General features: G+C 39.0%; 1 protein-coding gene across 4 annotated transcripts; it reads right to left on the bottom strand.

Moving 5' to 3' along the window:
- Nucleotides 1-1,286: 1,286 nt before the first annotated feature.
- LOC131792765 (uncharacterized) lies at nt 1,287-22,649 on the bottom strand. Of its 4 annotated transcripts, none has more exons than XM_059110174.2 (13): nt 22,309-22,649; nt 13,388-16,564; nt 8,570-8,743; nt 7,952-8,125; nt 7,339-7,518; nt 7,128-7,232; nt 6,819-6,914; nt 5,698-5,859; nt 5,144-5,269; nt 4,709-4,793; nt 4,141-4,299; nt 3,330-3,407; nt 1,287-2,848 (listed from the first exon to the last, which is right to left on the bottom strand). In XM_059110174.2, the coding sequence occupies exons 2-13, from the start codon at nt 16,490-16,492 to the stop codon at nt 2,628-2,630; spliced, it is 4,665 nt and encodes a 1,554-aa protein (XP_058966157.2). In that variant the 5' UTR covers nt 16,493-16,564; nt 22,309-22,649; the 3' UTR covers nt 1,287-2,627. The 4 variants fall into 4 exon arrangements, with proteins under 4 accessions (XP_058966157.2, XP_058966150.2, XP_058966179.2 ...); XM_059110167.2 differs by having other exon boundaries at nt 22,313-22,649; XM_059110196.2 differs by lacking the exon at nt 22,309-22,649 and adding an exon at nt 17,283-17,348.
- Nucleotides 22,650-23,960: the final 1,311 nt, after the last annotated feature.

Below are 23,960 nucleotides of genomic sequence, written 5' to 3'. Positions count from 1 at the left end.
ATCAAAAAGCTCACCTGGTTTCCCCACGTTTTCGACGAACTCCAGCTTCTGATGCGGCGAGTAGTTGTGGATCTCATCGAAAACTAGGCCAATGTCGAAGGGAGAACAATCCTCCCTCCGACAAACAGGATCTCCGCGAGTCATAACACTAGTATTTTTTAAACGTTTAACAGTAAATTCCGTCGTTAACCCCTGTGCAAGTTCAAAAGTACTTGTATTGTAGGAGCAACGAAAGAGACCCGCTGGGGGAGGAACTGCCCTTTTTATACTTTGTCAGTAGTTTCCAAGGTAGTTTCCAAACACAACTAGCCAATCAGAAGAGTGTTTTGAGTGAGTTCCGATGACGAAATCTTTGCTAGCCAATCGTGAGGGGTTTTGACTGTGTTCCGCCTGTTATTGTCACCAAATAACAAGGACGTAAAGATTGGCTCCACGAACATTTTCCGACGGTTTCCGAGGTGTAATCGAAGCTCGAAAGGCCAGCGCGTGATCCGGAGCGCTCCCGAACGCCTCATGACCGCAATTATAACGAAATTAGTTATTCTAAACGTATTTTCTTTAATAAATAACTGTAAAACAGGAAGATGGTTTATTTCTGGAAGACGTTTAGTGATTTCCACAAAAGTATCAGTAGTTTCCAAAGGGAAATTAGAGTGTTTTCCAAAAGTACTTTTATCAACATTTAACTAGGTCAGAAAAAATTTGAGTGAGTTCCGGAAATCAGGTAAACTACCCTGGATCCACCCCTGTTATGGCACAGTTCACCTCCTACAGGTCGATATACGACAACCTACAACAATTACTGAATCAAAAAGGGTAGCAGAATGAAATACGTTTGTCAAAAATGGGGTCAGAGGGTCGGTACACCGACATATGTAACCATCCTCCAGCCCACAGATACCTTCCCCCTCCCACTTCTTCCCCTTACCCCTTACCTCTAACCTACTTGTAGCCGTACCCTTCCCTCCTCTCCCCTCCCCCCCCCCTTAGCTGAAACGGAGGCGAGGGAACACCCCGCGTGTTCGAGTGCAGGACATTTCGATTAGTATATATATTGTATGGTAATGGCTCATTTTAGTTTATTGTATTTCAGTTTTTACGAGCTTTCAAGTTTAATAAACAAATTGAGATTCGATGGACGCTTGGAGGTTCCGTTAATATAAAACATTTCTCCGATGCGGCGTTGTTAGATTCGATGGATGTCTGCGTCCGCCCCATCACACTCGTAGTAAACGAAAGCGTTTGGGAATCACTTAAGACAAATAGACAATATAAAATATCTTTTATTAAGTTCTTATAAACAGATCCTATACAACACGGAATATAAAATATCTCCAAATGGATTTCCTTAGTGTACACGGTTTGAGACTTCTATCAATTGTTCTCTTTTCATCTTCTTTGATTCTCAACGGTATTATTGTCTTTTTTAACTGATTACAAATTTATAAGATGACTCTTCCTTCTACCTCCCCGCAGCCAAGGCTGACAAAGGGAGCTGGGACCGAATTAAATTTGGCCCTGGTCGCCTTATGAAACCATGTTAACCGCGCCCCCTCCGTTTATAACTTCAGAATAAAACATACAAATTTAATAAATTAAGCTGAAAACATTTGCTTTGTCATGGAAGATATCACTCTTAAAAGCCGGGTCTTAGAAAAATTATATCTACTTGAATTACTGATAAAAAATTTGTGACCTTTTGTCGTCATAACTCGATTAAGGCTTTGATTAAACGCCACGCCCACTTTATTCGCTAAAACCGAAAGTAAGTAAGTGAGAGGAAATATCGATTAAGTATTATCCTTCCAGATGCTGGAATAAATTTAAATCTAATAAAAAATAATCCATCATTCGTATTATGTATAAAAGATTTAAATAGCAGCTAGTGGATCAGGGTGATACATCGCCTGCGAACAGTTGGCCATGATCCCTAGTTGACGCCGGCGCCACTAATCCAGAAAGTCGCATAAACTCGCCTCCAATTTGGTTATTTCGGTACAGTTTGCTTCACCCGCCAAACGGGTCAGGATAGGTCTGGCTCGATCAGAGTCATTCATTCTGTCAAATACGGTTCCGCGCTGTTCTAGGAACGAGCATGCAAAGTATGCTGCTGAATGCCCTCTGACCCTTGTGTAATTCCTGACAGGGAAATCTTCTAACGCTTGACCTCAGCGGAAGTGACAAAATCGTCACAACTTTCGCACGTATCTTAGAAGTATCCTCTCTCCGTGCTAAATTTCTTATTTGACTTCTGGTTACATAAACGTAAAGACGTTATGAAGTATTATTCATCAAGCTCCTCACACACAGCCAGACCCGGTCCATTCAACTAGTTGGTAGAGTTTTTTTACGAACTCCTGTTCAAACCATGTTTCGGAATCCGAGGTGTTCAGATCATTCTCGTCCACTCATAAATGACGCGCACACATCGAACCAGTCACAAAATCACTCTCAGTTGCACAGAACCAGGCACTTATTTGCGATGCGAACTGAAATATCGTTTCCAATCCTTCACGAACTGACTCAACGCCCAGAAAGTGATGTCCGCCATCATGTCCTGTCCTCAATCGCGGTAAAATTCACAGATAAGGGGTCTAAGACTACAGAAGAACACTGGACTTGCCTCGTTAATAGACCGAACTCAAACGTTTCTCTTTGCTCTTTTTCGAGCCTCGTAAACCAAAGCTTCTTCTTATAACAGATGTTCTGTTTCCGAAGGAATCCCCTTCTTCGTCTTCCTCTCTGAGATCGGCGCTTGATACCGGATCTGGTAAACGCAGGGTGGGTGATGGAGGGGGTTTTATTTCTGTCGTGGACTGTGACTTCAAGAACGGTTTTTCTTTCTTCCCTACAAATTGAGTGTAATATCTTAGTCTCTTTAAATCAACCAAGTCTCTTTAAACCAGGTTTCCAAGGTCATAGCTGGAAATTTTCGACTGAGAAGGGCAATGAATCAAACCAAATCTGACCAACACTCCACGAAGACAACATTTAATAAAATGGCTGAAACATTTTCCTAAGGGGGGGGGGGGGAACAGCGCTACCTGCCCCTCGGCTAACTAAGAATCTGGTTTCTGTACCACGAAGCAAATTTACAGTTAAGCTTGGGATCGATTATCCACCACTGTTCTACCCTACCCTTTTACCCTACAGTTCCTTCCCAAGCTTTCTTCATAATTTACAACCAATAATTATTTTCTCTGGGTGAAGCTTGGCACTGTAAGAGTGCTGGTCATACCAAAAACATTATGCACCGCGGCCAGGGCTCGAACCTTGTTTGTTCGATGTGTACCCCTGGGCTCAAAAGAGAGAAAAAAATCTGAACTCACCATTGACTTTCTTCTGTTTGACGGATGCTTTGGCGGCTGTCATGGCAGCTTTTCTGGTGTTTTGTGATATTATAAGACCTAAACCCAAACAATTAAAACTTAATTTAGTCAAAAATAATAATTATTGTTATGAAAGACGCCACTCCCTTTTGACCGCCGGAAAGAATGGCACGATTTGATCAAACATACAACAACAATTCACATTAAAAATTACAACACATTACACTAAAACTTTTTAAATAAAATTTGTTGGGGTGGAGAAACAACTAAAGGAGGTGAAATAAAACGAAAAAGAAACAAAGATGGTCGAGAATAGCAAAGTTTAACCCTTTACACCCTAACATCGGTGTAAATATTCTCCATACTGTTCTCTATACATTTCCACAGGTGCTGACGAGGAGAATTTGTTTAACAATCAAAAGCTTCTTCAGTTGCTGATCATTTCCTTTTTTCTCGTGACTTAAATGTGTAATTCAGAAGTGATCTTGTGAGGAGAAATTAGATTTTAGTCGTTCTTAAGGGTCCTAAGGTTAACACGGATTGCAATTAATAAACTTGACAAAAATTTGGCGAAGTGTTTCGAGAAGAAAAAACCCTGACACACCTCCACCAAGGTTGCCTCTTACAATCCTCTCCCCTCTTCCCCCCCCCCCAAAAAAAAAAAAAACAACACTAAACAACAACTTCAACGACAAGAAACAAAAAGAAAAGTGGAAGGAAGAAGTAGTCGTACGCTTGAAGAAGGGGGGGGGGGAATTAGTTAGAGATATATTGCGAAAATACTGAGGTATTCAGTAATAAAGTTAATTACCTGTTTTGGCGTCTTCACTGACCCTGCGTCGTTCGTCCTTGAACGCCTTCATCCATTTCTCTTTCTGAGCGGCTTTCTTGGTGTAGAAAATGTACCATCTTTCTTTTTTAAAGTTGTAAATTTTCCACGCGTTATTTAGCGGCGATCTGTCTAAAGTTTCTAAAAAAATCAATAACAAAGGCGGATTTCAGCTCAGCAAAGCCTTTATGCGAACTCGGTTTGATTAAATGGATTTAACGGACCAACTTTAAACTAGAAGTAAAAAGTAAACCAGGACTGCATTGGTTTTGCTCCACAACGCTCTGTGATTGGCCAAGAAACTTACACGCCTCTTAAACAATCAATTACAAGACTTGAGCACGCCGCGACTCTGTTATTCGCCGTCTATTACCACGTTGAGGAACGCTCAAATGTTAATATTTTGATATGGGATGGGTCCTTTGTGATCATTAGCTTTGTTCTGATCGCCTTTTGTCGCGCCTTTGATTTTAGTTTTACAACATTAGTTTGGAAAGCCTTCTATAGCTAATAAGGACAGCCAATCTAAAACAAGATCCATTCCTTTTACCTTCCCCGTCATTCAACCAAACAACCGAGCAGTCATCCATGTCAATTCTTCCCTTGTAAGTCAAACCATTCTTCTTTAAAATGTCCTGAAAATAATTAAAACACAATTTTTTTAAAAAAGTTGTTAAGTAGTTTTCTTAGAAATTAATTTTCAGCAACGGAGGACGTGAAGACTCCGAGCGGTCCCTCTTTTCATGCGAAGCCTGTCGCGCGAGTCAAACTATTCCGGAAAAAAAATGGTGTGAACACGCTGCGTGGATATACGGAAAGTTGTAGCCTCACTCCCAGAGTTCCGCATGGCGCGCTAATATCATTTTTTTTCCCCGCGATATTTTTTACTCGCAAGGAAGATTTGGCAGAAAAGGAAGGACTGCTTTTAGTTTAGAAAACGTGACACAAGTGTTTCCCTGGGCCTTGATGAATCATTAGTTCTCACCTTTTTACAATAAACAAGTTGATGATCAAACAAGAACATGACACGATCTTGTGAGCTCCCATTGGAAGTCTTGATCACGTCACCAGAATGAATCAGTTCCGAGCTCTTCTCTAAAACGGCCTCGCCCTTCAGAAAGAAAAACAAAGAAACGAAGCGTTCAATGGAGAGCACAAATATCCGACACTTACACGCTCACAAATACCACACTAATACTACTAATTTCTCGATGTAATATGTTAGGCTATCAAAGCTGACACCCCATTCCCAGGAACTTTTTCAGTTTCCAGTTCGAACTGTCCTGGAAGTGAACTGGCCAAGTCTGAAACAAAATTGCACTGGACTGCTTCCATTCTTTTCTTGTCATAACATTTTTCTTCTCTTCAAGATATCTTTCCTCGACAACAACGACTCCTCTTATGTCTTAATTTCATCGTTTGTATCGCCCAACAATTTAAACTAAATTGTGCCTCGATCAAACGTAGCGACATCTTTCTCTTTAACTTCCCCCTTACTACCTTCCCCTTCCCATCCCCCTGGGGTCGATCTTCACTCACCTCCCACCCCTCAATCGTGCTTTGCCACTTCGCAATCTTGTTGATACTCTCCACTTTTCTTTTCCGTTCGTTGATTAGCGAGGCGACGTTTTTCATTGTTTCCAGGGCTTGCTTCACCGTCTGAAAATCCTTGTGGGTTGGTCTTGTGTGCTTCTTCAGCTCCTGCGCAAGGAGAAGAAAGATAAATATATAGACTTGAGAATAAACAGTTTGCAGTTTGAAGACACATTCATCATACGTGATTTCGAGTGGCTGGACATTCGCTTCGTGTTTTAATATATTAAAACACGAAGCTAATGTCCAATAAAAAATGCGAAAACGAGCAAGGCACTTGTCGAAAATAGGACACTTAGTACTGATTTAAGTTAATGTTGATGTAATGATTGTGAAATATCGGCCCAAAGATCAAGCGTCACGTTCTGTCTGCTCTGATGAATGAGTTTCTTTATCTTTTGTCTAAAAGATCTTTTTAGCCAATCAGCGTACGTTTGATCAAGGTGTGTCCATAAGATAAAAGGACAATTGATTGTAGTTTTAGTCAGTCTGATATATGACTTTGTTGTGTACGTAAGAGGATCCGAGAAATTAAAATCTGGAAGAGAAAAGCGACAGTGTGGGTTCCTTACTTATTCCCCACACACTATTCTAGCCAACTAAACCGAAAAAGTTTGGTTAATTAAAGTCTAACACGAGAAAAAAGATTCCTTCCAAGAATTTCGCTTTAGTGGGAGCAAAGCGGGTAATCCTGAACGGGTAGCGGGTAATCCCGAACGGGCAGCCAATCAAACACAGGATTTGCTTCACTTCTTTTCCGTTCAAACTCATTCTAGAAGACCAACAGACAAACTATCTTCTTTCTCAACGTAGTCTAACGCGAGTGGCAATCTTGGTATGAGCTTCTTCTCGGGGGCTCCTCCAAACTCTAACAATTCTGTTTGTTTGCCTTCATGGCACCATTAGTACTATATTTCAAAATGGCGGGAGTCTAAAGAATTTCCGTGTTCTTAGACACTGTTCAGATCTCAGCATCAAAATGTAATAGTTACTATACCATTGGGCCATAAAAATAATCCATGACTGGTCAAACCAAAAGATATAGAGAAAAAACATAGCAAACCTACCGCTAGCTGCAGAGGATATTTGCAGATCTTTTGAACTGGAGTCAATAAGAACCCATCAAGCGATATCTTAATCATTTCCTGTAGGAGACGACAAGCCTAGAGGTAGACCAAAAAGTATGATTCAAAAAAAAAATAAAACAACATAAATAAAAAATAATGCGCAATTCGAAAGTGAAAAATTAAAGAAATGCGACCTCAAGCTCTTGACAAGTAATGGACGGTGAGGTTTGATTATGTACAAGAGGAAACTTAAAGAGCACCACAAAAATAATGCCCGATTCGTTAGTAAAAAAAAAAATTATTTCATACCTCAAAGAATTGTTTGTATTTGTTGCTTTCACTCAATGTCTTCAGCTCTGCCATTGCGTGTGGGTGGTTGTTGCAATACTCCGAGTAAATATCAAAGCCCTTTCTCTGTGTAGCGAAAATAGCAAAAGGAAATGATAAAAAAAGGTTCAGGTCACTTGAGATTTGATTAAAGCTACAAGATGCAATATGATGGTATGCGAGATAGACTTACATTATTTAGAAACACAGCACCAATCTCAGACGCACACGGGTCTCCTTCCACGAAACACTCTTCCAGTTGCCTCAATATTTCCTGGTGAAATTGATATATCTGTTCGATATTAGCAAAGATCTTGGTAATCTGTTCCTCGGTAAACATATCCGTTCTCTTTTTGGCTTGATTAAGATAACCCTGTGAAAAGAAAATCAAAATTTCACTTTCAAGGCGCAAGTCATAAAAGTTATCAAGGCAAACGTGATTCTGCATGAAAGGAAAAGTAAAGGAGGGGATGGACGCCATAATCATGGTCTTGAAAATTGATAGTAACTTCAGGAAAACAACGGTATAAGATAACTCCAAACCTAAACAGAAGTTTAAAATATATTGCCATCATAACATTTCGTTCTCACAATGTGTGTAGAATTGTGCACAAAGATATTTATAAAGCCACTTCACACCGAAGGTTTGGGAAATTATTTCAATCTTCGTGCAAAGGTTACATGTCTTACAAATTCCTCTTTGGTGTTTTCCCTTCAGTGTCTTTTTCCTCTAAGCAACGTTCGCAAAATAGAGTTTATGAATACGCTTGATTTCTGCTCGAGATAGCAACTGTGCCCCAGCTCACCTCCACCACATCTTCCAAGTTCTTGACATAATCTCTCTCAGTGTTGAGGATTTCTTGGACGACACGTGACCTGACGTCATTGTCTGAGAGAAATCCCTCATTGGTTCCTTTTCTGGTCCGCACAGGAGGAGCAAGTTTGAATTCGTCCGCAGCCAGAGTCTGTGACACTCGAACCTAAGCAGTGAACGCTGATATCAGAATTGCTACTGAATTTCCCTGTTAATTGTATGACGACTACTTGGTGATGATGAATATTGCTCGGTTGAAAACGAAATATTGTACGTTGTTCATCATACTTTCATGAGAATAAATAGGGGAAATAAAAAAGTCTTTCCCAAGAAACGCGGGAAAACGAGAGTAACAAGGTCGCCATTGAATTTGGTTTGGAATCTAATTGACTGAAAAAGTGGCGCGAGTTTTCTGGACCAATCACATAGCGAGGTAATCAAAACGGAGGGCAATTCCGAATTTCTTTCGAAACTCAATTAAAAATTTCTCTAAACTAAGAACGCTACTTTCAGTTCGAGCTGAAAACAATGGACGAGAAGCATTACCTCATAGAAGTACTACTCTAAATTTATTTTATCCCAGTTCATTCCTCAAAAACACTCCACTTACCCGAACAAAAGGTGCAGGGAACCAACCAACCCGGTCGCCAACCTGTCCAAACCACCAGTCACATGACGTCATAGTCAGCACAGTGATGATGTCACCCACTTGGAAACTCAGCTCCTCCGGGTCCATAGTCACGTGATCCCACAGAGCTTCTGCAAATGCTTCCGGTACATCCATCTATTGCGTAACCGGAAATAAAAAAAAGTGAGTTGGACTTTGTTCGCGCGGATCAAACAATTTCGAGCTTTCTTAATATTGATTTAAAAGAAGCAGGGCTGATATTGTACTGACGAAGTTTGTTTGATGTATTTTTTAACTACTGCCTTCGCGAAGTAATTTATGACGCGTGTGAGTTTCCTTTGACGTGCTTCACCAATAAGCAAGATGATAACCACTTTGCAAGCTCGTTACAACTTCAGTAACCTTTGCAGTAAACACTTGTAAGGTCAAACCCTATTCGTAAGCTACCCTCACTCAAACGTTTCTTTTTTCCTTCTTTTTTTAATATTTCATTCGTTTACAGCGTATAGTGCAAGAACCATCAGCGAACTAAGCCGACATTTGTATTTATTTTTAACAAATAATATCGGACTCTCTTCGCCAATCTCAAGTCACTTTTAGACCAACTTGTAGATTTTATAATGAAACCACAGTCTATTAAGATATCATACCAGGGAAAAATTTGCATCATGTGAAAAGGCATGCACTGATTTGATCTCGTTTAAATTATTCAAATTAAAGTATTCTCATCCGAAACATGGATTCTTTAAAAGTAAAACTGGCAAGTTAAGCACCGATATATCGATCTCCTTTGTTTATATTTTACTAAAGAATTTATCCAAGTGATTCTTGCATGCACATCTTCGCCAAAAAATCATTATCCTAAATAGGGGGGGTTGATTATATTCGGACGCTTCAATGTGGCTCCTGTATCGCAACGTGAGTTCAACCTTGTGAAAAATAAAAAATCGAGACGATTCCAGTTTACATTTGCAAGATACGCTACAAAATGTACAAATACAAAATGATGGCGTCAACTGTACGAATTAAAAAATGACAAATATTTTTTAAATGGCAGAAATAAACCCCTCTACTGCTCACACGTTTTTTTTTTTAAAGATATATATGTATAAGAGTCTACACGCTGAATATAGCAAAAAAGAAAGCTACATTGTTCTCAGTGATATATGTAAACAGGAGAAAAGAAGACGACATATTCATTCCAACGACCGAAAAAGTTCAACCATGGTACTTTGTGTTCCTCTTTCTAAAATCCCAAAGTCTAGCAATTATACGGCTTGGAAATTTGGCACGTTTCCACAATATTCAGCCCATCTTTTAGGCCAACACGAGAGAAACAGTGTTACTATTCAGATATTTTGAGAAGAATCGATAATATTAGTTGTGTATTGAGAAGGTCAGAAACCAAAATGCAAAAAGGATCAATGTTTTCTCGAATCAAGAATGCAAGAAATTCGAATTTCAAACAAAGGCGGTTGGATAAAGAAATGCAAATAAAATGACTCTCCCAAGTTCGGCACCTTCTCTAGAAAATATTCCCACGGCCATTAATGAAAGTTAATGGTAATGAATAAAATATTAGAAGTGCCACAATTAGGAAACAATTAAAACTCTGTGATTAACCTCTGGAATGCGTTTTTCTTCTGTGAACAAACTTCAAGTAAACTAAGACGTGAACACTTTCACGAACGACAAAAACAATTAAGTTGTCGGTGACTGAAATAAATCATTATGGATTACGTTCAAATGATAGCCCATCGATTTTAACCGAGGCTATTTATAGTTTGTTTGCGCACTGATTTTGACGCATTTAAGCTTTTAGCACCACCGAAGGAAATGTGTTTTTACTGCGTCGGTATAATTGATATTTAATAGCTAGATTCTGAAGGGAAAAAGGAATAAAAACATTGTACAGAAGATACTAATGCGCGCGGTAAATTTCTAGCTTTGTGAATGGGTGTTTTAAAACTCCAAATTTTGACGCTGGATCAAACACGATCTGGATTATTTAAGTTTACACACAGATGAAATGAAATTCTAACTCTCGTGATAAAAACGTCGTTTTGACATGAATTTGGCTTTGGTGTACATAAACAAAAGCAGAATTTGCGGTTCTATTAGCTGTATCGCACACTAATGTACTTTCTGTATTTTTATGTTCTTGTCTGGCTCGCTGAATGACAGCTTTTTAAAGTTTTTCAAGTGCGCCATTTTACTTTTGAACTTGATATGTCCATCATCGCCGAATGGAAACATATGTAGAGCCGCGCTTACATGTCTAACTTGTTGGCGCGAATTGATCAATAACGCAAGCTGTAAAGTCGCTAACGGATAGAAGATTTATATAATCATCCGCACTTACAACATTTTAGTAATGTTCAAGAATCGTGTTTACTCGTATGCTACACTGGTCAAGCATTTCAAAACACATTTAAGCCCACTTGGAAGGAATAGAAATTAACGGAATCATAATGATCAAAAATAGGACATTTAAAACGCACATTTCGTTGGAAAATAGATTTCAAAGCGATTCTGGAAGATTATAAACGTTTTCAATATGTCGATTGCGGTATCAGACCTGGATTAGCTTACAGACTAATGCAACATTAATAATCGCGATTGGACAGACGATACGGGAATAGTCTTACCTGGTAATATAACGCCGAGCCGTAAGCTTAATGGTTTTAACAACCAAAGAGAGCAGACATTACAAGATAAATCCAAACTGCCATATTATGCTCAAGTACATGATTATCTTTCTACCAGGTGGCCATATGAGTGAGGAGCGCTTACGACCGACACTTCGACTTCAAATTGCCTCTGCTAATGACTTTTCAACGTGATCGTCAGCGAGCAACTGACAGTGAGAGCAAATGTGGTTGAGTTTATAATCAAAACATAGCTCTGCCTGGCACTAATTTAGCTGGCAAACCACTGAAATACGATCTATATATCCATCGTTAACTTTGTTTGCTTGCGATTGACAGAATCCCTGAACAACGTCAATAATGCTAATTCAGCCTAAAGTTTTCAACGCCTGGGGCCGAGCTGTCAAACTCCAGCTGAATGCAAGCTGTCCCATGCTTGCAGCATGATTGCAAACCTCAGGCAATTTGCAGAGATAAAGCTTCATTATCACAGTTACCTTTCAACGCTAAATTTGCTTTTCTGTCCCTAAATCTCAGTTGATGACCTGTGCTAGGCATAAAACATTTTCTATGTTTTTCGCTCTCCAAAGCTATTATAATTTATTGAAGATAAATTCATGTAAAAGTGACTATCTTTGAAACGATCACATGCGAGTTTTGTCCTGCAATACAACAGTTTTCCAGTAAAACAGAGTACTAAACATTGATAATAATAATCCTCTCGAGGATTTTAGGATTAAATCAATTTATCATTCATATAAAAAGTGGATTAACATGATCGCATGCTAGCAGTTTGCTGGCTAAAATAAAACGAGAAAATGCAAGTTTTGCATCAGAATTAGACCGATCAGAAAATGGTGAAGTTGTGTTAAAACACTTCTTAAAGAACTTAACAAAGTTTTTATGAATCGAAAAAGATCTTAAATAGTTTAAAAGTTGATTGTGCGTTCTTCAACTTTCATTCTGTATCAGTGTGAACAATTTACCACCAATTTCTCAGTTTTCCCTTGGGTCATTGCTCTGAGGGCTTCCCTGTGCCATTTGAATAGGTGGAGGGGAGGGGGGGGAGAGGAAGGGGGAGTTCACTGTTCAGTTGTTACCTGATTTAATCAGATATACTTAGTGACAGTTTGTGACCAGTAATTAGGTTTAAACTGAATGAAACCAGTCAGTCATAGGGTTCAGTTGTAAAATATTGAGACAACATGCAAAGAAGGACTAAAAATGAAACTTGACAAACAAATAAGTGAAGTACGTAAGAGTATTTGAATCTAAAACTGTCACCAAAATTGATGAGTTATTTGTCTAGAGGATGAAATCTGCCCCTTGTTAACCAAAATGCTCATCAAAACCTAATTAATATAAAGAAAAGCAACCAGAAAAAAAATGGTGCACACCACAACCCTTTAACTTCCACGAGTGACCAAGACAGAATTTCTCCTTACAATAACAATACAATATATCTACCAGATAAGTGATGAGAATAAAGAAGAAATATAAATTTAGGGATAATTGGTTGATTCAATACTAAATTCTCTGAACTAACATTATAAGAATTGCATGGTTGGCAGTAAGGAGAATTATAAATTTAATCTGGGAGTTAAAGGGTTATTAAGGAGTCTCATAAAAAAGTTTCCAGGCCTAAATGTAAACAAATATATGTACCTGACAGAGACTGAACAAATCCAAAAGGGCGTTAACTGCTTTCACTCCCAAGATCTCATAAATAATTCTCCTTACTATTTGCCAAAGAATTCTTATGCTTTTAGAGAATTTGGTTTTGGATCAACTAATAATCTACTGATTGATATTTTTCACTATTCTCATTAATTATCTGCTTGAAGTTGTATTGATATTGTAAGGAGAAATTCTGCCTTGGTCACTCAAGGGAGTTAGAGGGGTGAAAATGATAGAGTGAATTAATGATTCATTGATGAATTGATTCCTTCATTGAATGAAGGAAAGGAAGAATGAAATGGGGAATTAAAAAGATGGGTAAAGAAACCTTTAGTTGCTCAAATCATTTCCACTTGTTACTGGCCCACAGCACATTGTCTTTCAATCTGTGGCAACATTTTTGGTGGAATTGATGTTCTTGTACTTAACACCAAAAGTTTCTTCAGTCATCTATGAAATGAATTAAATAACTAACCTCATCATCCTCCTCATCACTGTTCTCTCCTGACAGGTAAGTCCAGTCCACTGAAGAATGTTCCTCTGGGATGGGTGAAGGCTGGGGGTTGTCAACACCAAGAAGTCCAGGCACACTGCGTGAACGACCCAAACTCTGATCAAAGGCAACGGGAAGGGACAGCTGAGATGCAAAAGAGAAGCTGCTTCCCAGTTCGTTTTCAGTGAACGATGATGATGAGTTCAGAGATTGCATAGAACTGTTACAACTATCCAATGGGCTTTCAGCACTGTGAGATTTATGCAATGTTTGTGGAAGCTGCAAGAAGCTTTCATCATCATAACCACCATAGGAATGGCGCTTGCCCTTATCAATCATATCATTGAAGACATTGTCGACACAGGACAGTGAGGTGGTGTGTCTCATCCTGGTTTTGCGCATAATACTTTTCTTTTTCTTGAGGATGACCTCTGCTGTGCATGGTGGTAGTTGTTCAAGACTCTGAATGCGTGGTCTGACATAGGGTGGGCTGGTATATGAAACAGGGTTATCATCATCATCATTACTGTCCAATTGACAGCAAGAAACTGAGCGACTCTCTGTCTGTAGCACCTGTTGTACTGGAGACCTGTGGGGTATCCTGGTACTGTAGGCACGCTGCCTCTCCTTTGGTGATTCTGGGCACAAATGATTAGAGAATCCTCCGTTCCTCGTGACATCTTCCCATGGGGGTGACTTTATTTCATATCCACTGTTTTCAACAACTGAATCATTTTCACAACTGTTTTCCAAATTTAAACTACATGATGACAAACTGTCACTTCCATATTCTGAGAGGAATTTTTGTGTCAGATTATGTATGTGTAATTTTCTAATGTCTGGAAAGCTGTTAAACATTGCTTCCTTGTGAATTGAAGGCCCTACCGGCAAGCAAGGCAAACTCTTCACTTTAAGACTTTCAGCCAATCCTTGGCGGCCCTTAGAATTCGCACGTAAGCCACTGGTAATTAACTCAGAAGATGTACATGTATGATCACGCAACTTTATGTCTTTAAAGTTCTCGGGACTCGGCGAAGGACCAGGAGAAACGAGAGAGCATCTATTTAATTCAGAACTCCTTAACTCGATTCTCGTTTCCCTGCAAGATAAACAAACTCCTTGTTGCGATGATTCGTCGTCCTCTGTTTGTCCAAAAGTCGGAGAACAAAAGTCTTCCTCGTAAACTATGTCTTCTTTGTTTACTTTGTCAATCGGTAAACTTCCCGTATTTTCACAGATTGTATTTTCATCAGAAGTCAACTTTTCCTCGGATAGACTTTCGCCAGTGATCACGCGAGTTGTGAAATTAACAGAGGAAAAATCTTGTGAATAATTATTTTCGTCAAAGGCATAAATCATCTTTTCACGCACATAGAGCGCTTCAGTACCCTCGCACAAAGGGGTTGATTTGTCTTTTGTAAGTTCATTACCCGAACAGCCGTGGCTCAACAGGTAATTCCGCCTGTCAAGTTCTCGTTCGAAACATTCCATGTATTCAGGCTGCTGGATAAAATGATCCACATCGCCATCAAGTTTATCGTTTAAAGTTTTTCCGTTTTTCCTTTGAGGTCGAAGGATCGTTAGTTTGAATTTGGCATCTTTGGAACTACACTTGCGCGGTTTTTGAAGCCCTTGTACCCCTAACGATAAGCTGTTCCCCATTTCGGTTGCCGTGAGCTCAGCGCACTCGACAGCTTTGGAAGATAAATCCCTCTCCTCGGGAAAAATAGTCTGCTCCCTGAGACTATCACGCTCCAAGTGAGCACGGCTGTCTTCTTCAGTAGCAATATCAGTCTTCAATTCAAAGAAAATTGGTGATCCAATATTCAACGGGTCTTCATGTGCAAAATTTGACAAGATAGGAGGAGCCGAGCGTCTTTTCCATGCGTCACGATTCCTTTCGGCATTGCGGGTGATATTTCGCTTGCTTTCGAACGGTAGGCCACCTTTTGGAGTACCTCTTGAAAACGAGTCCACCGCTTCGAATTCTCGGCACGAATGCGGAGAGGCCGTCATATCTTGATCATATGCAGGTCCCGTTTCAATTGACACTGACCCAGAGGAACCAGGGCTAAATTCAACCGTGAGCGATCTCTCGAAACATCCGCGATTTTCTTGATATTCCTCCACTTTTATACAAGGTGGAATTGCAGCTAATGTTCGCGATTTTTCCATGAGTGAATCAGTGCACGGTTGTAATGAATTGTCCATAGAAAGCGACCTGCAAATGTTGTTGTTCGGATAAACCAGTGATCTTTTTGAGCGTTTCAAAGAATAATACTTGCTATCTTTACAACGGGAATCGTTATCACAATAAGAGTCAATGGATGAGGTACTGACAACAATATCTGTTACCAATGTATCGAAATTAGTGTTGTTACTATCTGTTGATAAATGGTCCGATAGCGGAGACTGAGGTGCAGTGAAAGACAAACTTTTCCCACGGTCATGCTCTCTCTTTGAATGACTTGCTCGCTTAAATAAATTCGTTAGTATACTTAAGCTCTTAGATTTTGAGAGAGATGTCTTTTCAGTGTTTGTCTTTGCCCTTTGTCGCTTTGATCTGAATGTTTTCTTCTGACGGTATGATGTTTCGTGACCGCAATCTGGCAGCTCGCTGATGAGTTCATTTGCACCAAGGCTCGGAGTCGAACCCGCGGAATTTTTCTTTTTCTTCCGAGCGCTATTGACGTTTGTTTTGTTTTGCTCAAATTTCCGATTATCAAAACTATAGCTGTCAAATGATGTTTTCCCATTCACGTAATGTGAGTGCGAACTTGTTTTTATCCCATTAAGGTGTTTGTGTGACACTCCATTCTGTTTTTCCTTCGCTGGCAAAATTTCCCGGCTCACGTGTTTTGCGGTATATTTCACACAGCCATTTTGATGATCTTTGCTGAGGTCGCTTCGATATTCTCCGCCAAAAAGAGAGGCTGATCGTGGCGAAACTCCCTTCTTAATTCGTATCGACTTTCTCAACGAACTCTGGAATCTCTGCAGCCGTGATTTCCATTGCTTGGGATGCTCGGGTAGCGCCATACTATTTCCATTTTCTAACGGTTTGGTTGACATCGTCGGGGTTTTCATCGAATAGCGACCATGCTCTCCTCCATAACTTTGATTTTCAGACGATTGAGAAGTAGCACTTAGCCACAGTTCCTGCGTAAACAAACGTAAACAATTTTCAATAATATCCGTAATAAAGGAAATAAAGACAGCAACACAAACGAAGACAACCATGTTAACGTCACCAACGTACAGTTTCGACTCGAATTGATCATAAATTTCCGGTGCGAAAATTTCCTTTAATTTTGTTCATACCACGAAGAACTGTCGAGAGTTTAGCGAAGGTTCTAATAAATTTTGCAGTTTCCCTGCAAGGGTTGAACGAATAATGAATTTTATAAGTGACAACTTCAATCAGGTCAAAACGTCCTTCGAGGAACCAGTGCGCAGTAGTCAAATTTACATCCGGTGTAAATTTCAGAACATTCTGATGGGCTCCAGTTGCCTCCTCATGAAATTAAGTTTTGTGTTCACGAATAATTTTTGGCAAATGATTTAAACGAGGAGGCGGCAAAATGATTAGAAATCAGCGTTTTTAACTTAACTATCTCGTGAATAATACAATTTTAGAAAACTCTAGAAATTTGCATACCACGGGTCGTAACAAACAAAGACCCAAAATTAAAATGAATTTCGTTTTAGAAACACGGCACTCAATTGGTCCAACAAAGTCAGCAACAATAGAGAGATTAGGACGGGAAACATTTGCATGGATGCCATTTGGACACGATATCGCTAACAAATGTAAAATAAACAAATAAGTGAAAATGAAATCATCCTCATTAAAATAATTGTTTGTTTATGAGCTTACCAAAGTATGTGTTAATTCCTGGGACTAATTCTCGATCGATTTGTTGTCTCACTAGGAGTTCAGCTGCTAAAAGTGACAGGAAAACGCCGCTAGTTCCTCAGACGAACTTCAGACGAAGAGTGCGCCTACAGCAATATTACTAGCTAACAAAGCGGACTGCTAATCGTTTTGTTTCACGGACAAATTGAGCACATGACATCAAAAGGCAAAGACGCCTAACTAAGACTACCTGCGGTGCTTCAGTTAGATGACCCGTAGAGATTTTATCCAGAGCCAATTGGGCGAACAGTGATGATACAATCTGTTATGGTAACACTTATCAGCGATGACAAACAAAAGGGTCACCCTGTTATCAGAAAGAGTGAATGCCGATTGAAAGCTTTTATATATGCTCATCGTTACTCTTTCTTTGCAAGTTGAAGAGAGAAAAGGCAAGAAATATTCTCGATGCAGGCAGAATCTCTAGTTTTAAAGGCAAACAGGGCGGAGATTGTTTTTTTTTTTACGCATCTGTTTATTCATTATTTATTTTTCTGAGCCAGGGACTTGTGCCGGTGGTTTTCCGGCGCTTTTCACGATAAATATCAGCTACAAACAAACCAATAAACTTTTCCATCATCATAATGTACTTGCAAAGGTTGCAAGACCCTTTGGAAGATTATTCCATCATAGATTTGACTACAGCCGAAGGTAAACATCGTAAACAAGTAGAATAAGAAAATCGTGGCGGTATCTTCAGTGATATTCGCGTTCCTTTCCTTGCAGAAAAAGCCTTTATCTTAATTTGACTCGAGACAGCGAAAAAAGCTGCAGCAATTCCATAAAAAAAATACAATTCTGTCAGATCATTGAAATTCAAACTTCGTGATTTGGCGGTGTCTGCAAGGTAATTTATTTTCTGCTTTTGTTTAATTTTCCTTTTCAAGCGAATGAAATAATTCTTTTTTTGTTAACTCCTTTCCGCTATCTTGATTAGACCACTCGAATGGTTTACCAACGTGAAGGAACTTTCACACGAAACTTACCCTAACAAAGAGGCATTATTATGTCATAGATCAGCGATGCTTACCACGCCGACCTCCAGCGGAAGTGACTCTCACTGTACTCCAACTCTAATCTTAAGGTTTACTACACTCGCTGCACGTGCAAATAAACTTATTAAGGATTTCTAGCAGTTAGGACGGCAACGCCAAGGAAGACGTCGATTTAAAAATGAATATACTTTTAGTTGGAATTTCGCGACTGACTGGATGTGTTTACCATCTCTTCCGGCGCCGAAAGCTAACCTCAGCACAACGTATGATAGCGACGATGAGTTCTAACTAGGAACTTGAATAATTTGCCGTCGGGGTTTCCTTTCTTGGGCCACGCAAATTTTGATGATTTCACTTTGTTATTTTGCAGAGGAAAGCTATGAAGTGTACACAGTTTTAAAACGCACGTGCTGAGCTATTTTTCTGCTCTTTATATCTTTTGTTTTGTCAAGTCCTCGTTACCGTTGCCGTTGTGGTTTGCTAAAGGTCTCTATTGTCAATACAAGGCCATTTTGCTTCAAAAACACTGGACAGTCCACCTCACCATTAGAGAGAATTTTCAGTTCTGTTGTATTTTAACGATAGTCTCATTTCTCTGTATGTAAAAAAAAAATTCAGTTTAGTTAGCTTGCCCCTCTCAATTTTCTCAAAGCTGGATTTTTACACTGTTTGTAATCCTAAGCGCACGGTCTTTTATTCAAGTTTCCAGAGACTTTTCGAGAGCACACATATGCTTATGAGGTCAGTCATCGACACAATCAAAACATTACCCAATCAGAGTAGCCCAAATGCACCGTTATGTTATAGTTGACCTTCTGTAGTTTAACCACATATTCATTAGCAATAGTTTTAATATAATGTCATAACCGAAATCGCCCGTATGGTCCGAAGGAAACTGTAGTAGTATTATTCATATTACAAATGACGGAGTAAAAGGCCTTCTCATGAAGTGTTTTGCGTCAAATCTCTTCAGTAGCAAGCGTTTTTGTCTTGGTTACAGTTATTCCTGACGCAGGTGTTCTGGAGAGTTTCACGAATGGTATACTTCACGCTGGAGAATTCTATTTAAATAAAAAATGATAAAAATACAAAAAAATGTCTTCTTGGTTTCTGTTGCGTCGTTGTCCTACCAAAGTATTTTAGGTTTATATGGTGAGATCGCTGACTGCGATAAACTTGTAACTGTAAGCTCAGCCGAGTCTAGTTTTCATACGCCATAGTGAAACAGCAAATATTCGAAATCCAGGAATGCTTTTATGACTGTTAATTTGCTACAATGACTTCTTCAATACTCGTTCTCTTATATGAACGCAATAATTACAAATCATCGAGACGTTTCCAATGGGAAATAGTATTGCTAAGCCGGGCGCTTAATTAACAGAAAGTCTGAGGTCCAAAGTATGTCGACCGACCCACTCTAAAATGTGAACAAAATGTTTTGGGGGTAATTTTAATTTCCTCGCTTGTGAAAGCTATTCCAGGCAAAAAAATTCTTCTTTTTGTCCATTGGAAAAAAAACAAACAGATATCAAACAAATATCAAACGGCGGCCAATATTCCTCAAACAAATTTCTGAGTTTGATATACAACTAAATAAAGTGTAAAATGGAGAAAAAAGCAACATTGAAAACACGGAAAATATCGCAGGACTATCGAATAAATTTTACTGGGTTTACAGCATTTGGTTGTTGACACGAAATTCTGAGGTCAGTCACGATCTAATAAATAATATGTCCTTTTATTCTCTTTCCTCCTAGAAGTGATTAGAGAGTAGTTTCCCACTGCAATATTTATCACTGATCATCGAGCAAACGAGTGGTAGAATAGACGGAGTTATCGGCTGATGAGTGTTTTCTTGTAATGGCACTCTTGAAATTCTCTCTTAACTTATCTACGAGGGGAAATAGCCAGATGGCAATAAGTTAGAGACTTAGACGTCAGATGTTCGATCTTAGGAGGTAAACTGTAAAAGAGTTTAAAAGACATATCAGTGTAAAACGCAGCGAAAACCATGTATATCGAATATAGACAATATATTGAGTGTACCTCACACTTTCACAGTAAACTTTCACTACAGCTTGAGATCAGTATGCAATTAATTATGTGAGTTTAACCCTTTGACTCCTAAGGGTGATTAGCCATTAATTTCTCCTTCAGTACAATATTATCCCTGAATCAAGAATAAAGGAAATGTCACATAATAAAGAAGCTCTTGATTGTTTAAGAAATTCTCGTTGTCAGCACCTAAAGAAATGTATGTAGAACAGTATGGAGAATATGCATGCTGATGTTGGGATGTAAGAGGCTTTTGGCAGCCTTGTCAGGTTTAGCCATAAGAATAAACACCTTTATCCTGAGTGAAAAGCTTCTGACTGCATATTTTGATTTGTGAAAGGCCTAACTGCTAAAAACTATTGTGAAATTGTATTATATTCTGTAATTTCCGGAATAAAGTCTGAACAATGCATCTGGAATTTCATATTGTATAGAATCGCTTCACTAAAAAAAACGTTATTGCGTGCTTAAAATTAAGGGATTTTATTTGGCATGTAATAAGCTGTATTGAGTTTGAGTTAAGTGACATATATGAAATGGCCGAAACATATAATCAATCGTATTGCTCGCATCTTTTAGGCAAAGTTAACGGATAGCATGTAAGAGAGACGCCGTCAGAGTCTCCGAGTATATTAGCTGCAGATCAGAGGTCTTTCTCGGTTTTTTTTTTCTTTATCTCATTAATTAACAAGCAGCAAAATGATCTATGCCATATAATACCGTTGGCGTGCAGTGCGCGGAGAACTGACAGCAAGTTCCAGTCTCATCGAGCTCTCTTCCGCCATAAACTTACTCTTGTTTATAGCAGTGGGAGCGAACACTTCATAGTCCTGTCAGACAGAGCTCATCTCATATGTAGCTAATATCCGTAGGGATTTAACTGTGGGAACGCTAGTTTAAGAAGATAAAGGCATAACGCTCGGTTGTTTTGATTGGATAACAATAACATATGATAGTTCATGGACAATTAGTTTGCAATACTATACTTGTATATTTTAATTAGAACCATTCTCTGATATACAAGGAGGAACAATTCACGTGCTAGGCGCGTTATACCTGATCGCATACTAGAAGTTAGGAGGCGCCACTGAGTCGGAACTCTCCGTGGCTGGGTAAGCTGTCACCATCCCTTGGAGTCGGCTGACAAATAAACTTTCGAGTGCAAAGAAAAGTTACTTATTCAAATTAATCACTCTCAAAATTCAAAAACCATTAAAAAAGCTGGGAACTGAACGAACAAAATTGGGAGACGGCGCAATCCGAAGCACATTCACAAGTTTCTCTCAAAATTTACCTCTGGGTCGAATTTGTCTGAAAAATATGTATCAACATTCCTTTGTCTTATGATTCCGGATTATGGTTTTTCTTGTTGCCAGCTTTGGCGCAACCTCTCGTATCGGGTTTACAGATTAAACTTATTTGTGGTTTTCATTAGCTGCAAATAGACATGACGTATACTTGAAATTAAAGCGAACTAAAGTTTTTCCAAATTGTTTTGGTAAGTTATTGTGTGTCAAAAGAGACATTCGTTCTGTTTTTTCAAATAGGTTGAAATATTTGATCGAAAAATAAAAATTGCTTTGAATTAGTTTCATGTTTCACATACGAAACCCTTGGCTTGAGGAACTGAGCCCAGAAAGCGTTAAAATATGCAGGGATCGGTAGCGAATGGTTAGAGCAACGAACACATGTTGTCCACAGTTCAGGGATTACGAACTTGCTAATACATGATTTATATCTTCAATTTAACATAGGATAAGTTATTCAATAAGAATCCATCCGTTTGGATAAACTGAATTTACAACTTTGATAAATAAACCATGCATGTGTGAAACCGCCGCACTGAAACGTGCTCTGACTTGTAACTCATGTGCAACTGAATTGATTATCAACTCTGAAGAAACCAAACTACAACCGAATCCTCACAAATCACTCACCTACCTTTCTTCTGCGACCTTTCATTGTAATCAGCGAGCGGGTCGACAAGTCATTCTCAGAAACCGAACTATCATAACCGCGCTAGGATCACAAAATGAATGATTCTCCATTATGCAATGTGTAAAAGTTCACCCGTGATTCAACGGAGCCAAAGATGTCAACACCAGATCGCTTATTTGGTAAAAAAGAATCTCTGCTTCTGGGCCTGGAATTCAAATCTTCTATAATACAAGTGTATACGATCAATTGCTCAACAAGAAGAACACGGTTTATACCTTGAAGTGCCAATCAAAGTAATTCAACGAGGTAGTGTTATGATACTTCCTTAGCGCTGAAGTAATTCGAGACTCTACAACCGCAGAAAGTTCAACAAGTCATAGGAAATCACGAACCACAAACATGACGATGCGACTTCGGATCAAGAATTAAGGAAACAAAAAACAAAGGAAAAGGTCTCCAATTGTTTAACCATTTGTCATAAGAAAAAAATTAGCAGGTACAATGAAGAAAAATGTGCTGCTAAATATGATGGGAAAATAAGGTGTATGCTTCTTGATTAACCTTCGATTAGAAAGCTTGCCTAACAACGGTTCTATAGACTCAAAAACAGTGAAACACACTGTGTAATTTAATAATCTTATCGCTACAATAAAAACGTTCACAAACAAAGAAATAAACGATCGAATATACGATAAAGGAAGAACAACCTATCCTAACAAATCACTAAACGAAAAATAGTATCTAAACAAGAAATGACCCTCATATTTTTACTTTGTTTTGTACGTCTTTCGGCTCGTCGCAATTGTAAGAAACATCGTGAAAATGTTGCACTGTGTGAAACGAAATGCCATGGCGAAAGAGAAGATTCGAGAAACTGGTAACATTTTCAACTACGATATGAATAACACAAATATTACATTATTTGCTTGTGAACTCCATTGGTGCAACTCGTCCTGCGATCAATAAAGCTGATTTGCATAGAATTCCCAGACGAAATTCAGATATGCCGATATCGATCAGAGAATCTGACTTTCGTCTCCGGTGCGAAACGAATTCATGTAACTTAGGCTGCTATCAGTGCAGGACAATTTGTCTAGCCCTGATTGCAGAATCGTGGAACAATTCTGACGCAAGGTAAAGGTGCAATATATATTGTAAATAAGGACCTCCTGGCAGAAGATTCCTCCGCAGACCAGGATGCTTAGAGACAAGTACTCTAAGACAGTACAATTAATCTTGACGTGTCCATTAGTTTTATCAGAAAGGTTAAAGTTCAGATCATTATGTCTGGTGCAATTTAAAGGTGCAGTAGACTGTTGTCACCATGGCTCTATCAGCAAAAGATTCCTCCGGAGACCTGGATGTTTGCAGTCATGGATTCTAGGACAATACAGTTAATCTCAACCTGTTAACTATTTTTTTCAGAAAGGTTGAAGTTCAGATTATTTTCTTGAAGATAAAATGATGCGGTCATAGTAACCTCGTAAACTTAAATGCACTTTTTTCTTATCGACATTGTGGTAATCCGATACCCGCGAAAATGGCGAATTTCTTGAAAGTTTGAAGCCCTCTGACGGTTAGATTATAAATGAAAATAGAAGGTGAGCAATCGATGCTGAATTCAAAGTATGTGTTAATCCCCTGAGATGAA

The sequence above is a fragment of the Pocillopora verrucosa genome, chromosome 6, assembly GCF_036669915.1.
Source record: "Pocillopora verrucosa isolate sample1 chromosome 6, ASM3666991v2, whole genome shotgun sequence".
In the NCBI taxonomy this organism is placed as follows: Eukaryota; Metazoa; Cnidaria; class Anthozoa; order Scleractinia; family Pocilloporidae; genus Pocillopora; species Pocillopora verrucosa.
This window is presented reverse-complemented; position numbering and strand designations above follow the sequence as displayed.